Source organism: Aulostomus chinensis, chromosome 7 (assembly GCF_037954235.1).
Source record: "Aulostomus chinensis isolate RoL2024-O1b breed Wild chromosome 7, RoL_Achi_v1.0, whole genome shotgun sequence".
Taxonomy (NCBI): Eukaryota; Metazoa; Chordata; class Actinopteri; order Syngnathiformes; family Aulostomidae; genus Aulostomus; species Aulostomus chinensis.
Genome location: NC_141326.1, coordinates 19,594,909 through 19,611,737, shown reverse-complemented (window position 1 = coordinate 19,611,737; position 16,829 = coordinate 19,594,909). Strand labels below are relative to the sequence as shown.

General features: G+C 40.4%; 1 protein-coding gene across 3 annotated transcripts; it reads right to left on the bottom strand.

The window, feature by feature from the left end:
* Positions 1 to 5,845: 5,845 nt before the first annotated feature.
* LOC147258908 (lactase-like protein) lies at positions 5,846 to 11,666 on the bottom strand. Of its 3 annotated transcripts, none has more exons than XM_086207801.1 (15): positions 11,533 to 11,666; positions 10,665 to 10,851; positions 10,055 to 10,215; positions 9,827 to 9,914; positions 9,630 to 9,739; positions 9,424 to 9,552; positions 9,094 to 9,189; positions 8,946 to 9,000; positions 8,708 to 8,869; positions 8,349 to 8,626; positions 7,835 to 7,961; positions 7,537 to 7,736; positions 7,367 to 7,430; positions 7,048 to 7,121; positions 5,846 to 6,312 (listed from the first exon to the last, which is right to left on the bottom strand). In XM_086207801.1, the coding sequence occupies exons 2-14, from the start codon at positions 10,789 to 10,791 to the stop codon at positions 7,057 to 7,059; spliced, it is 1,662 nt and encodes a 553-aa protein (XP_086063927.1). In that variant the 5' UTR covers positions 10,792 to 10,851; positions 11,533 to 11,666; the 3' UTR covers positions 5,846 to 6,312; positions 7,048 to 7,056. The 3 variants fall into 3 exon arrangements, with proteins under 3 accessions (XP_086063927.1, XP_086063925.1, XP_086063926.1); XM_086207799.1 differs by lacking the exon at positions 7,048 to 7,121 and adding an exon at positions 6,572 to 6,616; XM_086207800.1 differs by lacking the exon at positions 7,048 to 7,121.
* Between the last annotated feature and the right edge of the window lie 5,163 nt (positions 11,667 to 16,829).

Here is a 16,829-nt window from a genome sequence, read left to right as displayed (position 1 = left end):
CTATTTTCAACGTAGTCATGACATAAAACGTCAAAATGTAGGCTACTGCAGTTTGTGCTATAGCCCAACAATTGTTTCAGTTCATTTTAAATGATAATCTACTGATACTTTGGCTTAATGAAGCATTTCTGCCTGTTTTTATTTAGCCCGTTTTAATAATAACAATATTCATCGGGGATGAGCAAAGATTATTTCCTTTTTCTCAGTATATTGATTATCTATTGGTGTCGCATTATTCATCGCATGGAACGTGGAAAAAAAAAGATACGAAAATGACCCTAACAATTATCCATGTCCCACAAACTCATTAACTTTTTTTTTCTAACAACCCGTCTAAAAATCAAAAGATGTTCAGTTCCGAAAAAGACACTGAAGGAAATTAAACTAGACCGGCATTTATCCTTGAAAAATATGTGATGTGTCTAATCAATTATATCAATATTTTTTTCATATTCAATTATAATCAGAAAACATTTCTGATTCAACAAGCAAACTCAGTATTTCATTCCAAACATTCACAGACATACTTGAAACGCTCATTTGTGTTCAGCTGTTGTGCAACATTGTAAGGTTTCATCTTATATCAGCTTCAGTGACCTTTCTGCTCTGAAGGACTGCTACAACCACAGCCACTCATTTATTTGTTTGTGTTTTGGGGTGGCGTTAGACTCCAAAGGTGAAGGTAAATTTGAGATGAAGAGGATAAAGGCCTCCCCGGGTCCAGGTCAGGCCTCCAGCAGCAGTGGCAGCTTCCCTCCTGGATATGAATTGCAGACCCCACTCTCTTTACTTACAGCCCGATGGAGCAAGAGGTCGACACACACCTGAACCCTCCCCAGCACACAGCGGGCCGCGGGGCCTGACAACACACAGGACAGCTGACCTGCTTTGACCTCGCCTCTGCTCTGGGCTCCTGGGACCCCCGCCAATAAGCTCAGGGACCTCTCAGTTCCTCTCTGTTAGCACACTCTGCCCTCTCAGCACCTCAGCCAGCAAGCATCGCACTACAGTATACAGAAGCACCCCTCCCACCCCCACCCCATCCCCCGCTCAGCCATGTCGATGGTAAACTGTACACATAAACAAAGAACCCCTCTCAGACATTATACAGGCATCACATACTGGTTCATGCAAACACAATCTGTCACACACGCACACACACTCATACAAACACGCACACACATTCGCACACAAACACATACACACAGGCATGTAGTGCATCTCACTCACTCACTCACTCACTCACTTCCTCTGTTTAGTGTGGAGCCAGGTGGAAGCTCACTATTAAACTGGTGAATATCTCCATCTTGTGGACAGCTTTTTCATCAGCTGCTGTGAGGTAAATGGTCATTGTCAGAGTAGCGGTCAGCCGGGGTCAGAGTAGAAATATCAGGTTGAGGAATACATTTGATGCGACTGCTCATACTGGCCAGCTGTGTTAAATCATTCAGCAGAAGCGTTTCGGTGCATCTTCAGCAGTAGCAGCAACTTTCTTGAAACTACAAGTGTTAATTGTTGGTGTCGTAAACAAGCTTTTTTTTCTTTTTTTTTTTAATGTTCAAAATAATTTGTCTACATCCAACCTACTCTCTGGGTCAAAGAGGCGGCAGGGTGACTTTATCTTGAATGTCACTTTGTTTTTGGTTGGTTAGACAGTACCCTCTCTTGGATTGGCTTCTCGGATGAAGGCACAGGTGAGGCCCACAGAGGAGCAGCCCCCTCTCTCCACAGTATTTCCTCTGCTAAAACAGCCCTACATTTTAATATGCAACATCTGTGCCGGGAGAGTCTTCCAAAATGGCTGCTCCTTGGAGGATGACGGTAGAGTCTGCTCAAACTTAGGGTTGGGGCATTTGGTACTGCAAGGTTCTGCACAGATGTTAGCATTCACAATGTCATTCTGTCCTTCGCTTCAGTACCCAGGGAGGTCTATTTTAAGGGAGGTTGGTGTGTTTTCTTCTTTAGTTCCCTGAGATCACTTTGTCTGTACCTGTCAATGTAACAGTTCTACATAGGCTTGTTCAGCTGAACCGAGACTGCTGTCTCCTATCAGTAAGGAATGAAGGAGCTTTCTCACCATTGATTTATAATTTAATCCGATTCTACTACATGGTAGTTGTACTCAGAACATGTGCTTCCTCTACCCATGGAACACAAGTTTATAGTACATCAAAAAAACAATACATCGTGTTGAAAGGCTTTGAAGAGATAGAAACAATGGTAAAGGTATGGCAAAGACAAAGTCACCGTTGTCTCTCTAGTCATTTCAGTTGTATTTGTAGGGGAACATTAGCTCAGTCGCACAGCACTGTGTTTGTGCTGTGCTTTCACAAAGAATTGCGAATATTTTCTGAACAGAGATGCAATGACCTAAAGGCTGCTTGTCAGTCGGATTATTCAACTGATTCTCAAACAAGACTCTCGACAAGGCTGCAGAGAATCAAGGAGGCAAAGAAGGGACCAAAAGAGAGAAAAAAGCAAAAGCAGGGAGAGAGACATGTAGGGCGCCTAATGCATCGCTTACACAAAGATGTTCATATTTAATGCTCATCATTAAGGCAGGGTTTGAGCATGGAAGACGCTTCTGTTATTTTCCCACACCCCTTGAGCCAAGTCCTTGTGACAGCCCTCCACTGCATCCCGGCAAATTATCCGCATGAGCTGCAGCGAACAAAAACAGCCCAGTGCGGGGGAAGTGAGGCCCAGCCTCAACTCCACTCCTATGATGGGGAGACACGTCACTTTGCATCAGCTGCAGCTGCCCAAACCACATCATCTGCAAGTGAGGAGAACAAGACCACTCCATGGGGAGAGGACAGTTGAAGAAGAAGAAGAAGAAGAAGAAGAAGAAGAAGAAGAAGAAGAAGAAGAAGGAGAAGAGAAGAGAAGAGCATGGGAGTGTTGAGGCTGTAGGAAGCATGAATACTTCTTAGATGAAGTTGATGTTAAATCATCAGTGGCATTTAAACATTATCAACCAACAGAGCCATGCTACTGATTTCTGTGTCACTGTTTGACTTAACAAAGCCTCTGGGTTTATATTCCATGACAAATAAATCATTTAGATATGCAAAGTAAGTCCCATATTCCCCTGAGCTCCTATGGTGTAAAAAAAAAAAGCACAATTATTTGCAGAACATCAATAAATAAGCTGTCTCATTTTATTTCTCTTCTTTCCTATGTTTATAATCGAGACAGACTCCAAAAATCTCACCGGAGGTATTTGATCCTCAAACAGGTGAGATATAGAGAGCGTGCCATGCTAGGTTCAGGCAGTGGTTGGTGCGCCACCATCCAGTATTGAACAGAGTCAGGGCACTCTCTGCTGGACACTGCTAAACTTGCAGGACTTGTAATCTACTCAACAACTTGATTTGAGATGTTTAGGAAAGCACAGATGCATGTGACCTCTTTCTCAAGGATACATTCAGACAGCCAAGGAGACTTGAGAAAAACTGAGTTACACCAAAATAAACCTGTCCTCTAAGATGCATGTGTTCCAACGCAAAATTGGCCTATTTAAAGGCATAACCATGGACAGCCTTTGAATAATATTGACTTGCAAAGTATGCTGAGGTCAAGGACAGAAAGCTAGACCGGGCTAGTTGGCACAAGAGTGATGAAAAGTAAACCAGTTACATTTAGGAGCAGGTAAAGAAAAACAAGTCAAATGCTGTACTGCTTTTTCTACATCATAAAAATCTGAAAAAGTATTAAAAGCAAATGACACACGAACACATCGTTTGAAAATCTCTTCTACAGAATATCTCAATTATTATCCATATTCTTCCTTTCCATGTTTAGAAATTAACTAAATTTTATGAGGAATTTGTTTATTTTAGTATCACTACAGAGGCCATGAAAGTCCTCACTTGCAATAAAGAAAATTTACGGCATTATCTCTGATAGCAAGATAATATACCTCATGATCCCAAGATGACAGATTTTTAAAAATAATTCAAAGTCTTTATTGTTTTCTTGATTTGTCAACCTCAAACTTGTACTCAGATGCTCCTTAATGGCAGTCTTTGAGATGTGGGGTATGTAGATCTCTTCTGGGAGAGGAAAGCAAGGATTAATGCCCACATGAGGTGATTTAATTTTGTACGACGGAAATGTCCGTAATTCAATTCATCTACTGTTACTTATATTAAGCCTACAGTCTGAGGTTAGTATATTTTTGTCAGAAGGATTTTCACAATTCAAAGATGCACCGAGGTGCTGAATATGTACTCTGGGGGCCGAATAGTCTTCATCAGTGAAAAAGCTGTGAGTAATAATATTGTGTTGATGGTAATGATATTCATAGTACCTGAATTATTCATTTTAATCATTACATTGTCTGTAGTAATTATTATTATTAAACTTAAAGGCCATGTTTAACATATGAATATAGCACATTTTCATTCATATGAGATTCCTAGTTTTGTGGTTTCTCTGATAAATCATCAGTTATTTCACATGCAGATGTGGAATGAGATGCTTCACCAGCTTTGATTTTATTCTCAATGTCCTCACGTATAGTGGAACAACATTCCAACATGAAGTCATATAACTTCAGACAGAGTTGTAATTGTTTCATCAAGACCAAAACTGTTGCAGAGGGATAGAAGGGGATTAGACTCCAGTTTAAATTTGTTTTCACCAGAGACGTCACCACCACTGTCGTACAGGAAAATACACTGTTGTGTTTAGTAGATGAGTCTAGGGTTGGGCGATAGGGATTTAAAATAGTACTTCATGTTATTTTGCCCGTTTTTGTAATATAAGTGGTGTTCTGAATAATAATACAAAACGTCTCATCTTTTTGGTCACAGGTCACATCACCCGAGAACTGCTCAATGCATCAATTTATTTTAAAAAAACGAATTGTAATTCTAATAAGCACATAATATGAACAATACTAGTTGCTGTTTTATTTAAAAATAGCAAGACCTTCATTCAAAATCAAAATTCGAGCAAAAATGCAAACAGCAGTACGTGCAGGGTTCATAATTTAATTCCAGCATAATCAAATAAACATGCTGAAAAAAAAGTTTTCCTCTAAAAGTATAAATAATGCTTAAACAGTGCAAATATCCCAATAATGGCATGGCATTGACAATATGGAAAATTCTTATCATAGAAAGGGTTTCTTAACAGTATTCAGTATTGTATGTCACAGCCCTTCAGCGACTGTTATTTTGTACCGTTCTTCAGATATGACATAAAAACATTGTGTTTGAAAGACGCAACCATGTCTGCCTCCGAGTATAGTTTGAGTGATTGACAGCTGCCGTACCCTCAGTGTTTATGTGTGATGTCATGAGTATTTCGAGTGACTGTCATGTGATCACAAATCCTAATGAATAACTAACATTGTTGGACAGAGAGCATCCAGTGGTGTGGGGCGTTGAGGTGTCCAGTGGACATGGTCCTCGTGAGGTCAGGACGTCCCCACAGCTCAGTGACAGACCGCTGGTTGATCACGTCATCTTCGAAGCAGGTGAGCTGTGTTCTCCATATCAAATAGAGCTGTGAGGAACAGCTTCTTCTGTGACCTTAAACTGCTTCATCTCTAGATTACCCAAATGAGACAGGAAACGGGGACAGTGAGGATCCGGCCTTCTTCTCCACCATGGTTTGCTGCAGCCTTGTCAACTTCACATGAATGTGAACAGCAACAGAGGACGTGTTTGTTTTCATCATTGGTCCAGTTGTATTACCCTGCTTTAACAAGCCACATCAGAAGGGTCTTATTGACACAGACATATACTGTATTTTTGTCAATGCTTCAAATCCCTACTTTCTAATAAAGTTCATTCTTACTGTATGTGCTGGATTGCGTTCTTATTTTTCTTTTGTGTTCAATATGGCAGTTGATATTAAAATTGAGGCAAACAACTGAAAACACAACGTAGAGAGGCTGATGTACAATGGTGATATTTCACAGCAATGTTTTAATGATAAAATTCAGAGTATTGCAGGTCTGTTCACACTGTGTGAGTGTCTCGTACTAAAATGTATAAATACAGGTTAAAACATTGTTACAGCAAACACTGTATTCACATCAAATCGAATTCATATCTAAGTTTAGATACATTTTCATGTTCACACATGATTCATTAAGGTTTTGTTTAAGTTAAAATGCGTATATGTGTGTGTGTGTATGTGTGTGTGTGATTGTAAACATTAAACACACTGCGAGAGCTCCTTTCTAGTTCCGCCTCCGCAACAGGAACATTAGGAAGATGGCGCTGAGTAAAATAGAGAGCGTGCACACGGTGGGAACAACAATCTCGGTTACCATCTCCATGTGGCTGGTCAAAGGGTCTGCAAAGCGCAGGCGCGCGCACGGACACACACACACACACACACGCACGCATACATACACACACACACACACACACACACACACACAAACAAACAAATTTATAAACTCGCTTGCAATATATGGTAGTTAGACACTGTTTAATAAAGCGTGTGTTGATGCTCCAGCACAGCACTCAAAGGGTTAATATAGAGTTGTAATAATACAATTGTTTAATTTTTGATGCCTTCTAATTTACAATGAGCAGGAACGATTTCTTACCATGAATAAGTCTTAGAATATTGGCAGCAGTACTCCGCTGTTCCTCTAATAAAAAAAGAGAAATTACTCAGGGTTGATTAACGACATTTTAACCCTTTGAGAACTGCATGCATCTACTCGGGAATATTTCAGAAAGCAGCATTGGTGCCACTGTCACAGTCCTGCAAAATTACAATCTTCTTCTATTTCATCTGTTATTAATAGGCTGGATCATGTCTTTTAAAGCTGTTGGACAAGTTCCCTGGTGATACGTGGTCAGACATGTGATCCTGCTTTATGAAATACCCCAGCGGGTTTGAAAATGAGATCGATGCTCATTGAGTTTTTGTCAAGCCAAAAGTGAAGGTTCTTGACTGCAAATCACACTCGAGCACAGCAGCAAAAGAACTCAATCGAGTAGGAGTTGCAGAGTTATGATTTAAAAACCACACAACCACAAAGCAACAACAAGACGCTGCATAATTAAAGACATGTACCCTCAAGTTCTAAACTTCATCATGCACTGGCCAAACCTTTGGCATTTCTGCATGTTCCTTGGATTTTCTTCTAGCTGGAGGGGCAAACAAAGAAGATACCTCAGATATTCAGTTAGCTAGGTTTAAGATTTTCTCTATTTTATTTGACTGAAATTTGGTTTGCGCTTGTTCTGAGGTAGCAACACATAATCAAATCCAACTATTTGATCTAATTTGAGTTTTGACGCTCAGCTAGTTTTTAGGTAAGAATCTTTATTTGTTTACCCCAGCTAGTTGTTTACAACTAAGAGCGTAAACAAGGTCAGGTAGGTGAACTCACCTGCAGCCAGGAGCTGGTTGCTAGAAGAGCAGGTCTCAACCGCCTTCCTCCTCCAGTTTTCAACCTGATCGTGTTGTACAGTTCAGTCATATGTAATTAGCTTTAGCGATAAGTAGGGAACCGAACCTGAAGGTAGGAGCAGGTTTTGATGGTGAATACCTAACTCTTACCTCTCTCTGATTGGGAAACCCATTGGAACTGATGACGCGTTTGTAGAACTGAACAGACGCTTTTGGATACCGAGGCTTATTTTTGTTCCTGAAGTCCACATAATACAAGCCGAACCTCTCCGAGTAGCCTTCGTCCCATTCAAACTTGTCCAGCAGGGACCATGCAGTGTAGCCTTTCACATTGACTCCATCTTTGATAGCTGTGTTACACCACAGATACAAAAATAGGTTTAATTTGAGATTTTTGTGCATCTGATCGCCAAACGTGTGCATTTTTGTATGTGGGGAAATCCTTCACCTTTTAACATCTCATTGATGTAGTCTTTATAATACTGTATCCTCCAGTCGTCGCACAGCTCTGTGCATAACATCTTCTCGGAGACGCCGTTCTCAGTCACATAAATCATTGGGTTTCCATACTGAGTCTAAATAGGAAAGAAAACTTCAGAATGAGATGCTTGTAGTTGCCTTATATTAGGATCCTGTCAGCTATGCCTCATGCACTACTTGGGCCGGCTGTCGAATTTTTTTATGGCCCGACAGGCCTCCGGCGGAAAATCATTAACCAGCTGAAACATAAAACTAAGCTTAATGTTATGAAACTGGAGCATGTGACAAGTCCAAGGAGTTGAATGCTAAAATCAAAGATTTGTAGTGTAATTTTCATTTTGTAAGAATTGATTTGAACCAGTATTGAAAGAAGTATCATTCAGAAACCGGTTTAAAAATGAAAGTACCAGTATAGGCCATTTACACACGACACTCAGCTCTTGTAAGGTAGGGATCATTCACTACTGTGCACCATAAGTCACCTTGACAAAATTCAGCAGACGTCTAAAACCCCAGGGCACAGAGTAGAGCCACTCAGACCCGGGGTCGGGCCATTGCGGGTCCACCAACTCTGCTATGTCCCTATCGGTGAAGTAGCTGCTGCTGCTACGGCCTGATGGGTAGTTCTTCTGGGTAATGTAGCGAGTGGTGAAATGGCCGATACCGAGGAAGTCACAAGTTCCCTTGATGTAGCTCTTTTCCTGGGGGGAAAACGTGGGCAATCGAGATGTCCCCAGACCCTGCTGGACACTCTTCCTCCCTGCACACACACTCAGTTTTTATTAACTGTTTTTTTTTTATTACCTCACTCTTCAGATAAATGAATTAAAATCAGAGTTACCAATGAAGTCTTTCATCACTTGGGGGTAGTCTCCATGAAAGATTGGCGTGGCAAACCAGCCCAGGTAGAACTGAACGTATCGCTCGGCTGCTTCGATGTCTTTCTGGTTGCTAATATCCACCGGTTCGCCCCAATCCCCCGACAGAGAGATACCAACCAGACCTGTGCAAGTGGACACAACATTCAGACAGACAGAACTGGTAACGCACACGATGAATATGTTACTCTCAAGAATTACCTTTTTGTTTTCCCCTCCACTGCGTATCATAAGTGTGCCAAACTTTAGCATGTGCCTATGAAAAAGATGTATACGATGTATACTTTAGCTCACTTGCTATCAGTGGTTTGATAGGTTTTAAGTCAGTATTTTTGTTACATTGTAGCACCTTGATCATGTGATGAGCAGCTCTGTAGGCTCCAGTTCCTCTCAGCTTCAGTCCAGGAGCGTGCTCACCTGTTTCATATCCTTCAACTGCTACTGACTGTGGATGACAAGCGACAAGTGTTTTTCTAATCTGTATTGATTTGGAGTCACATGACATGGAAGCTTCTTTTTTTTTAAAGGGTGACTTTCACATTAAAATATTCATATAAAATAATAGATGAAGCAGTAACAGGCCATAAAAAGTTTTGTTAGGTGCACGCTATAATTGCAAATTCACATGTTGCAAGCTTGATGTAGATAACTAATATACTTTCATTCATGCTGAGCATACCCATGGATTGTTGAAAGTAATCCAGTACTTTATTCGGTTGCCAAATCTTTCAAAGCACAGGTTAGCAAACTCATTGAAATGGTTGATCATGCTTATATTCTGCCATCCACCATATTTCTCTTGCAAAACCTAGAAAAGAAGAAAGTACAGACAGTGAGGAGTCCTGCAATGTACAAATGTGTAAAGCTGATACTTTGGACACTTACCTGTGGGAGATCCCAGTGATATAGAGTAACAATGGGGGTGATCTTGTTATCCAGTAGGTTGTCGATCAGTTCATTGTAGTACTGAACTCCTCTTTCGTTTATGTGATCAGCTGCGAAAGGTTAAAATGTGACAAACCGGCTTCAGAAATCGACGAATTGACTGAATCATGTTGTTCAGTACCACAATAACTTCTTACACTTGATGCCGGTAGGAATCAGCCGAGGCCAGGATATAGAGAAACGGTAGTGGTTCAGCCTCAGCTCCTTCATCAGAGAAACATCATCCTGTAGAAAACACACACACACACACACACACACACACACACACACACACACACACGCACACGCACACACACAGAGCAGACTCAAATATTTAAATCTACTTTTCCCTCCATAAGCACACACCCTCACCTGATCACCTGTACCTTCATTTTGTAGTACCCCTCGCAGGAGGAATCCCCTGTCTCGTTTTGTTGGATTCTTCCTTTTTTATGACTGAACACGTCCCAGATGCTCAGTCCTTTTCCATCTTTGTCCCAGGCTCCTTCTGTTTGATAGGCTGAACTGCCGGCACCCCATGAAAATCCTACAGTCATTCATATTTGAGTTATATGAGCAACTCAGTGTTCATACGGTCGTGAAAGAAAATAAAAAAAATAGCCATTTATGACACTGGAAAACCTCTGGAAAGATGAATTTAAGGCAGAAAAGTCTTGAAAAGTGATGGAAATTTGCTTCACAAATACCAGAATATTAGGGTATATGTGGTTCTGTTAGGCTTCATAACTTGGCACAGTTTCTTGGTGAATAATGATTTACTTTCTCAAACCAAGTAGCTCGACATTAATTTTAGTTAAATGTATGCAGCTTAAGTCTGACTTGAATTTCCCTGCATTTTTCATGGAGTAAACAGACAATTCAGAAATTTCAAGGTCATGAACAAAACGTGTGGGGTGCATATCGTTACAAATGATTCAAATATGCAGCCCCAGTGTGGACAAGAAGTGTTGTAGTGGTGGTAAGCATGAGCCATACCAGCTGGAAAAGTGCCATAATAGAAGGAGCTGTGGTCGTTCTTTGTCCAGTCGAAGTCCTCAGTCGCAGACAAACACAGCACCAACATAAACACATGGCACACACTGAATGCACAGCGGGGCAGCATGGTATTCCTGAGCCTGCGGCACAGTCCGTGTCAGGTTCCGCTCCAGTTCTGCGCTGACCTCTGCACACAGACACAACATATAGGCCTAGTTTACCCGCTTAAAACTTTTAAATGTAGATAATTGTAATCACATGCAACTGCCATTAAACAGAAGCCACTGATTTGATGGACAACAAGGGTCCCGTGCCCCCGCCCTGATGCAGAGCCAAATACCTCTATTCAAACTCAATAGAGTGTGAGCTCATCTTGCTGAGGCTGACAGAACTCATACAACTATGATTTCACGTCTGTAAGCAAAGTTTATGTCAGAGAGGTTGATATATTTACAGGCAACAATTACATGGCGATGGATGAACTGTGTACTCCCTAACCCCTTAAGTGACAAGTCAAAGGAAATTCATGCTGCATTGTCAGTATAAATGTAAACATTTTGAGTTTCTGAATCACTAATTTTGCAAAAAGCCTCTCATCAGATCGACACAACGGATTTCCTACTTGAGACAAAAGTGAGAACCAGAACTGGGAATCGGAAATAGTGTCAAAGCTTCGATTTCAAGACATCACACAATTTTACACTAATTACAATATTCCTCTTTGACTGATATCCACTAAAATCTGTATATTTTTCTTAATTTTTCTAAATGTTAATCGCCGTGTACTTATTTCGTTGCATTTCTAAAATCGCACCACAAACTTGTACTTACAGCAACAGACGTTCTAAATCAGATGTGTGTGAGTTACCTGTGAGTTTATGAAGAGATCATTTGTTGCGGGTGTGTGCCGAGCCCAAGTCCCCTCTGTGAATGGGAGCTCTCCTGCAATAGCGGACCATGTAGAAATACATCTGTTGATGCAATCTCTATTGTTGTAGCACCACCCTTCTCCAGAGCTGTCCCTGCTGCGCGTGTCAAAGCTGGTCTTATTGTGAGGGACGCTGCATTGTTTTAGCTGTTTAGAAAATGCTGAATGGTTTGCCGCTGGAAAGTGTTTGCACTGCATTACCCATTCACCTGAGTCAGTTTAGGAGAATATTTAACATCAGTATCAGGAACAGTATCACCTCAACTGGATATCTGAGAGGAAACAACAGAATAGTCCAAATTATTTCTAATCATAATTGCAGAAATTATTTTCTTTATTCAAAAAAATGTGATCACTTATTTATATTACTTTTTCTCAAAAAATGTACTAAGACATATATCGATTACTGAAATGAAATGAAATATTTTGTCATTTATCTAGTTCTGACGAGCAAAAATAAAATATACAATATGAATTTTTTTCAGTTTTCTGCTTTTAATATTAACTACAACAAAAATCATTGCAAGCATGGCTGCTGCAGGCCTCCGTACTTTACCCTCTGTTTCAGTATCCTGCAAGATTTACTTTCATTGGGTGGTGTTGATCTATTTTTGCAACTCTTATGATCACAAGAATTATGTGCTTTAGAGGAGGACAAAAATATTCCAGCCAGCTGCAAAAACCCCACTGTTGTATCAAGAGAAAAAGCTGCTGTCTATTTACAGTAGTTGCCTGTCTTTTGTGATACTAAATGCACCACCATTTAAAAAAACACATATTTGAATCTCTCGGTTTGAGTGTCACTAGAGAACCGGCTTGACAAAAAAAAATGTGGTCGTAAAAGAAATAAATCCATCTCTCAATATCATTTCAATTTGAATTAAATACAGATTTAAACACGAGAGAGCACTTAAAAAGATAATTAGTGTCCAATAAACCTTTTTATGTATTCATTTTATTCCTCGAAAACCTAATCTACTCCAACACTGGTCCAGTATTTATTGAACACACACTGAATATGTGCAGGCTGTCTGTCTGAATCATTGCTCTCTTGCTGCAAACCACTCAGTACAGCCGAGCACGCTATCCATATTCATGTGATTTTTGCCGGAAGGCATTGGTGTCTACTAAAAATAGCATAGTGAGAGAAAGGGTCTCACATTGTGTATCTTAACATTCATGGGCCCAGTCCCTGTGATTGGTTGTAAACAAGTGTCTCTTTACTGAGACCATACTTCATGTTGTTGAGTAAACACTTGTAAATAATTGCCATCGCCTAGACAAATAAGAGATATTCAAGGTGCACGGCTCAAGTCATGAATTCATCATTTCCCTTATAAGTGTTTATAAAATTCATTGAGGACACGGTTTGGTGGCTGTTGTATTTGCAAGAGCACAGTGGAAGATTACAGCCTTTATGTGTGTGTGTGTGTGTGTGTGTGTGTGTGTGTGTGTGTGTGTGTTTGTGTGTGACAGAGAGAGAGAGAGAGAGAGAGAGAGAGAGAGAGAGAGAGAGAGAGCATGTGCGAATGAGTCCAGATGTGTGTCATGTCTAGATGGATTGGTTCAGAGTGGAATAAATTATAAAACACATTTCAGTATGTCAAACAGAAATCATGATCCTGTCTTAGTCAACATGCAAAGGCTCTTGATTTTTACAAAGGCAAAAGCAATCTGTTGAAGACTGAGCTGAGGCATAATCACCAGCAGGTGGCAGCACACATCCAAACACAGTTGAAGAGACAACCAGCTCAAAACTGGTTCTGGCTGTAGCTTCTGCTTAAACGTACTCCTGAAAATTAAGTTATAGCCAATAGTATCAGCCTTTGTGAGGCCAGTTGGGCTCAGCTAATATACAATTTGAAAGTGTGTTAGCAAATGAACATAAAATAGCAGCAGGTGGCTTCTTTTTTCTCACAAATAAGCATCCATGCTAATCCATGCTAATTCTTCTTCACTTCTTGAGACAAAAGTGCTCAGATGGAACTAACAGCATAAGTCATTCCCGGCAGCAGACTGTGGTGGAACATTCTGGGCTATGTTGGTGGCAATTTGCTATTCTGAGCTAAATACTTTACACAGATTTTTTTTGGGAGCCAAAAGGAAGTCTCTTAGAATGTGTGCAGACCCGTACTAATGTGCCAAAGATGTAGGCCATTTCCTTTTAGAAGCATGAAGTGGCTGTGGTGCCTGCCTGAGGCTGTAGTCTGAGAACCGGACATGGAAATTGTGACAATGCATCTGAGAGAATAAGGAGGTGATTGTGTGGGTGTGTAGGAGTTGAAGACAGACCAATCAGGGACGAGACCAACCAGAGAGCCTGAATATTGAACTCTTTCATGTTCTTTTCAGAAAGCCATACACATTCATGTCGCTGTTTATGTGGGACTGAGCTAAGTACCGTATTCACCAACAGCGCAGCCCTCTAATAAGGTGAAGAGAAAATTATATCCCCTGCATAAAAGGTCAGCTGCAGTAGATTAAAATTACTCAGGATGACTTATATCAGCTAACACTTGATCTTTAATTCAGCCAGTGGGACAGAGGGGCAGGCTGATACGCTTTATCTCGATGGGACTTCAGTGTCAAGCCTCATATCCAGCCTCCAACAACAGCTATTTGTCACTAACATTTGATATCTGTCTGACACGTGGACAGTCTCCTTTGTGTGCATTTTCCAGTTCTCTCTCCATAGATGCGTCAATGTAATTACACACGCAGTTAATCCAGACAATTGGTTAATTCAATAAAGTAGCAATAGTACAGCATAGTCCCAGCGATCAGCTCCACTCTGTAAACGTTTAAAGTGCCCTCTATTAACTGTCTGGTCTCACTTTCTTTAACTGAACACAAAATGTGTGTTGACAAGTGACCTTAGTTCTTTTAACACACCCTTGACGCTCAGAGCAGACACAGTACAGGCCAAGTTCTGCATGCATTAACAAAGAAAACACGCACCAACACAGGCTCCCTGTGTTTCTGCGCTGTAACAGGAACATGTGTACCAACACATGCAACCGCACATGGTGAGAAACATGTGCCCCACTGAGATCTGAGATATATGGCCTTTGAAAGCTTTCAAACAGGTGAATGAAGTAAAAGATGCCCAACTGTGGAGAAAAGCGTGAACATTATTTCACCACGTGAATCAATTAAGGGTTTGATCAAAGGGGTAATTTAAGGATTCTAAAAGGTTTTAGCAGATAAGGACGTTTGCTTTTGCTGCTCAAAACCCTGTTTTTCCCTCTTGTTCACTGTTACAGTTGAGCAGAGCAGCAAATGAAGCGAATAATGCTCCAGAACTACACAGATTCATGTGAGAGCCCATGTGGTATGGAGGATTTGTTATAGTTTCAGCATTGTCACAGCTGCATCATGTGCGGCTGTGGGTTTGGAGTTTTTTTTTGTTGTTTTTTTTGTTTTTTCTTTTTTGTTGGTTTTTTTTTAAACACTTTTTTTTTTTTTTAATCTACAAACAGACTGTCAACTCATGGCTGCAAGAATACATACCATGACATAAAATATCCCCAAGGAAACCTTTCGATTCAGTCGGTTCACCAACGTACCCAGGATTCCGCCAACAGAGGGGACTATGAAGTGGCAAGAGTAATAAAGCCCCTACCCCATCCAATCTTTCAGAAGAGTTTATGGTTGACTGCAGGGTCTACAAAATCCACATAATGCATAAAGATGCAAAATGTTCTGTTCCAAAAATAACATACACTGTTTAGATTTTGGATTGATAATAAAGTATAGAGGATTTAGTGTTTAAAGGTGTTATGGTTTTATTAGCCCTCTGGGACAAGACATATTTCTATTACTTTTTTTTTGACAGAACAACCGTCTAGAAACACGTAATTGAAACAGCACTTAGGTTTTTGTAACAAAGCTGCACACGCAAGCTTTTAACTTTCCATTTTACTATCAGACCCAAGACACCTGGGTCTAAACAACTGTAGCAGTGCTCCTTAAAAGTTAAGACATTTTTTTTAAGGTTATAGCAGTGCTTCAAAAGCGCCCGCTTCTTTGCTCATCAGATTTATTGCGGCTGTGGTCTCTGACTTTGACAGCCGTGGAAAATGAGGCTTATGCTGGGTTGAAAGTGCAGACTCAGAGATTGAAGTGCATATTTCATGGTTAAACTCAGTCAATCCTCAGGCAAATTCTTTCCTTATAGTGCCAAAGGTGGTGAAACACTTGTGCAATATGAGGTTTCAGTGTCCTGTATCAGTTGGTTGCTCTGTAAACCAAATTGGCAAACAAAACCCCATCACCTAGCTTCCTTGTTTACCCTCAGTTAAATATCAGGACCACACGCTGTGGGCCCTATTGTTATCTCCATGTTCCTTAGCTCATTGGTATATTTACAACTCTTTTATGAATCTAACATGACACAATGTTCTTGTAGGAATAGATTTTCCAACTTCAACTGTGAGCTAAAAATGACATGACTGATAAGATGAAAATCTGATATAACCTGCTAATAAAAGTTGCACTTTTAAAAGATTGCTTACAGCCTAGAGAAAAGACTGCCTCATATAAATCTTGTTTCCCCTGAGACATCGTAATAAAAATGTAAATTCAATGCAATGGCGTTATTATCATTGGGGTCAAACAAAACCTCACTATATATATATATTTTTTTTTTTAAGTTTTTGCATTACCTAAAAGTTAGACAAAACAGTACTGATCTTGGTGACGTGAATGGTTTGGCCATAGTGGATCATAGTTAAAGTAGAACAGTTACGATGACACCCACAGACATGGACGTGTCTCATGGATCCTGCTTCTCAGACCACACCACACAAGTGTCATGCTACTGTACAAATACAGTTTTCCTCTAAATTAAGGTAACTTAGGTTTGAAGTGACTGGAGCAAAATCATTTACAGAAATGCTGAAAAGGACATTTGATCAATTACACTTGTTGGATAAATGGTAACCTGTTTTTTGTTTTTTGTTTTTGTCTCAACCACATAAAACTTTTCCAAATGTAGCAAATCCTGAATTTTATTGACAGTGTTTCCCTATCAACTTAGAGAAGAAAGCCATAATTATATTGTGTTTGTGTCAGAACGATGTGGCGAATTCATAATCGACACAAGTTTTTGGATTCACAGGAAGGAGCCATTGACAGCCGGCGATGGATGCAAGCAGCAGTCCGTCTGAAGCTGAGATGCATCTGAATCAAACAGACAGGGACAGCCTGTATCAACGTATGTGTCGAAATAAAAGCAT

Coding starts and splice junctions, on each gene's coding strand:
- LOC147258908 (XM_086207799.1), bottom strand. CDS start 10,791: ATGCTGCCCCGCTGTGCATTCAGTGTGTGCCATGTGTTTATGTTGGTG. Junction 9,740..9,826: donor GATTCCTACCGGCATCAAGT/GTAAGAAGTTAT, acceptor AACCTTTCGCAG/CTGATCACATAAACGAAAGA. Junction 6,617..7,366: donor CAACCAGCTCCTGGCTGCAG/GTGAGTTCACCT, acceptor TTTTTTTATTAG/AGGAACAGCGGAGTACTGCT.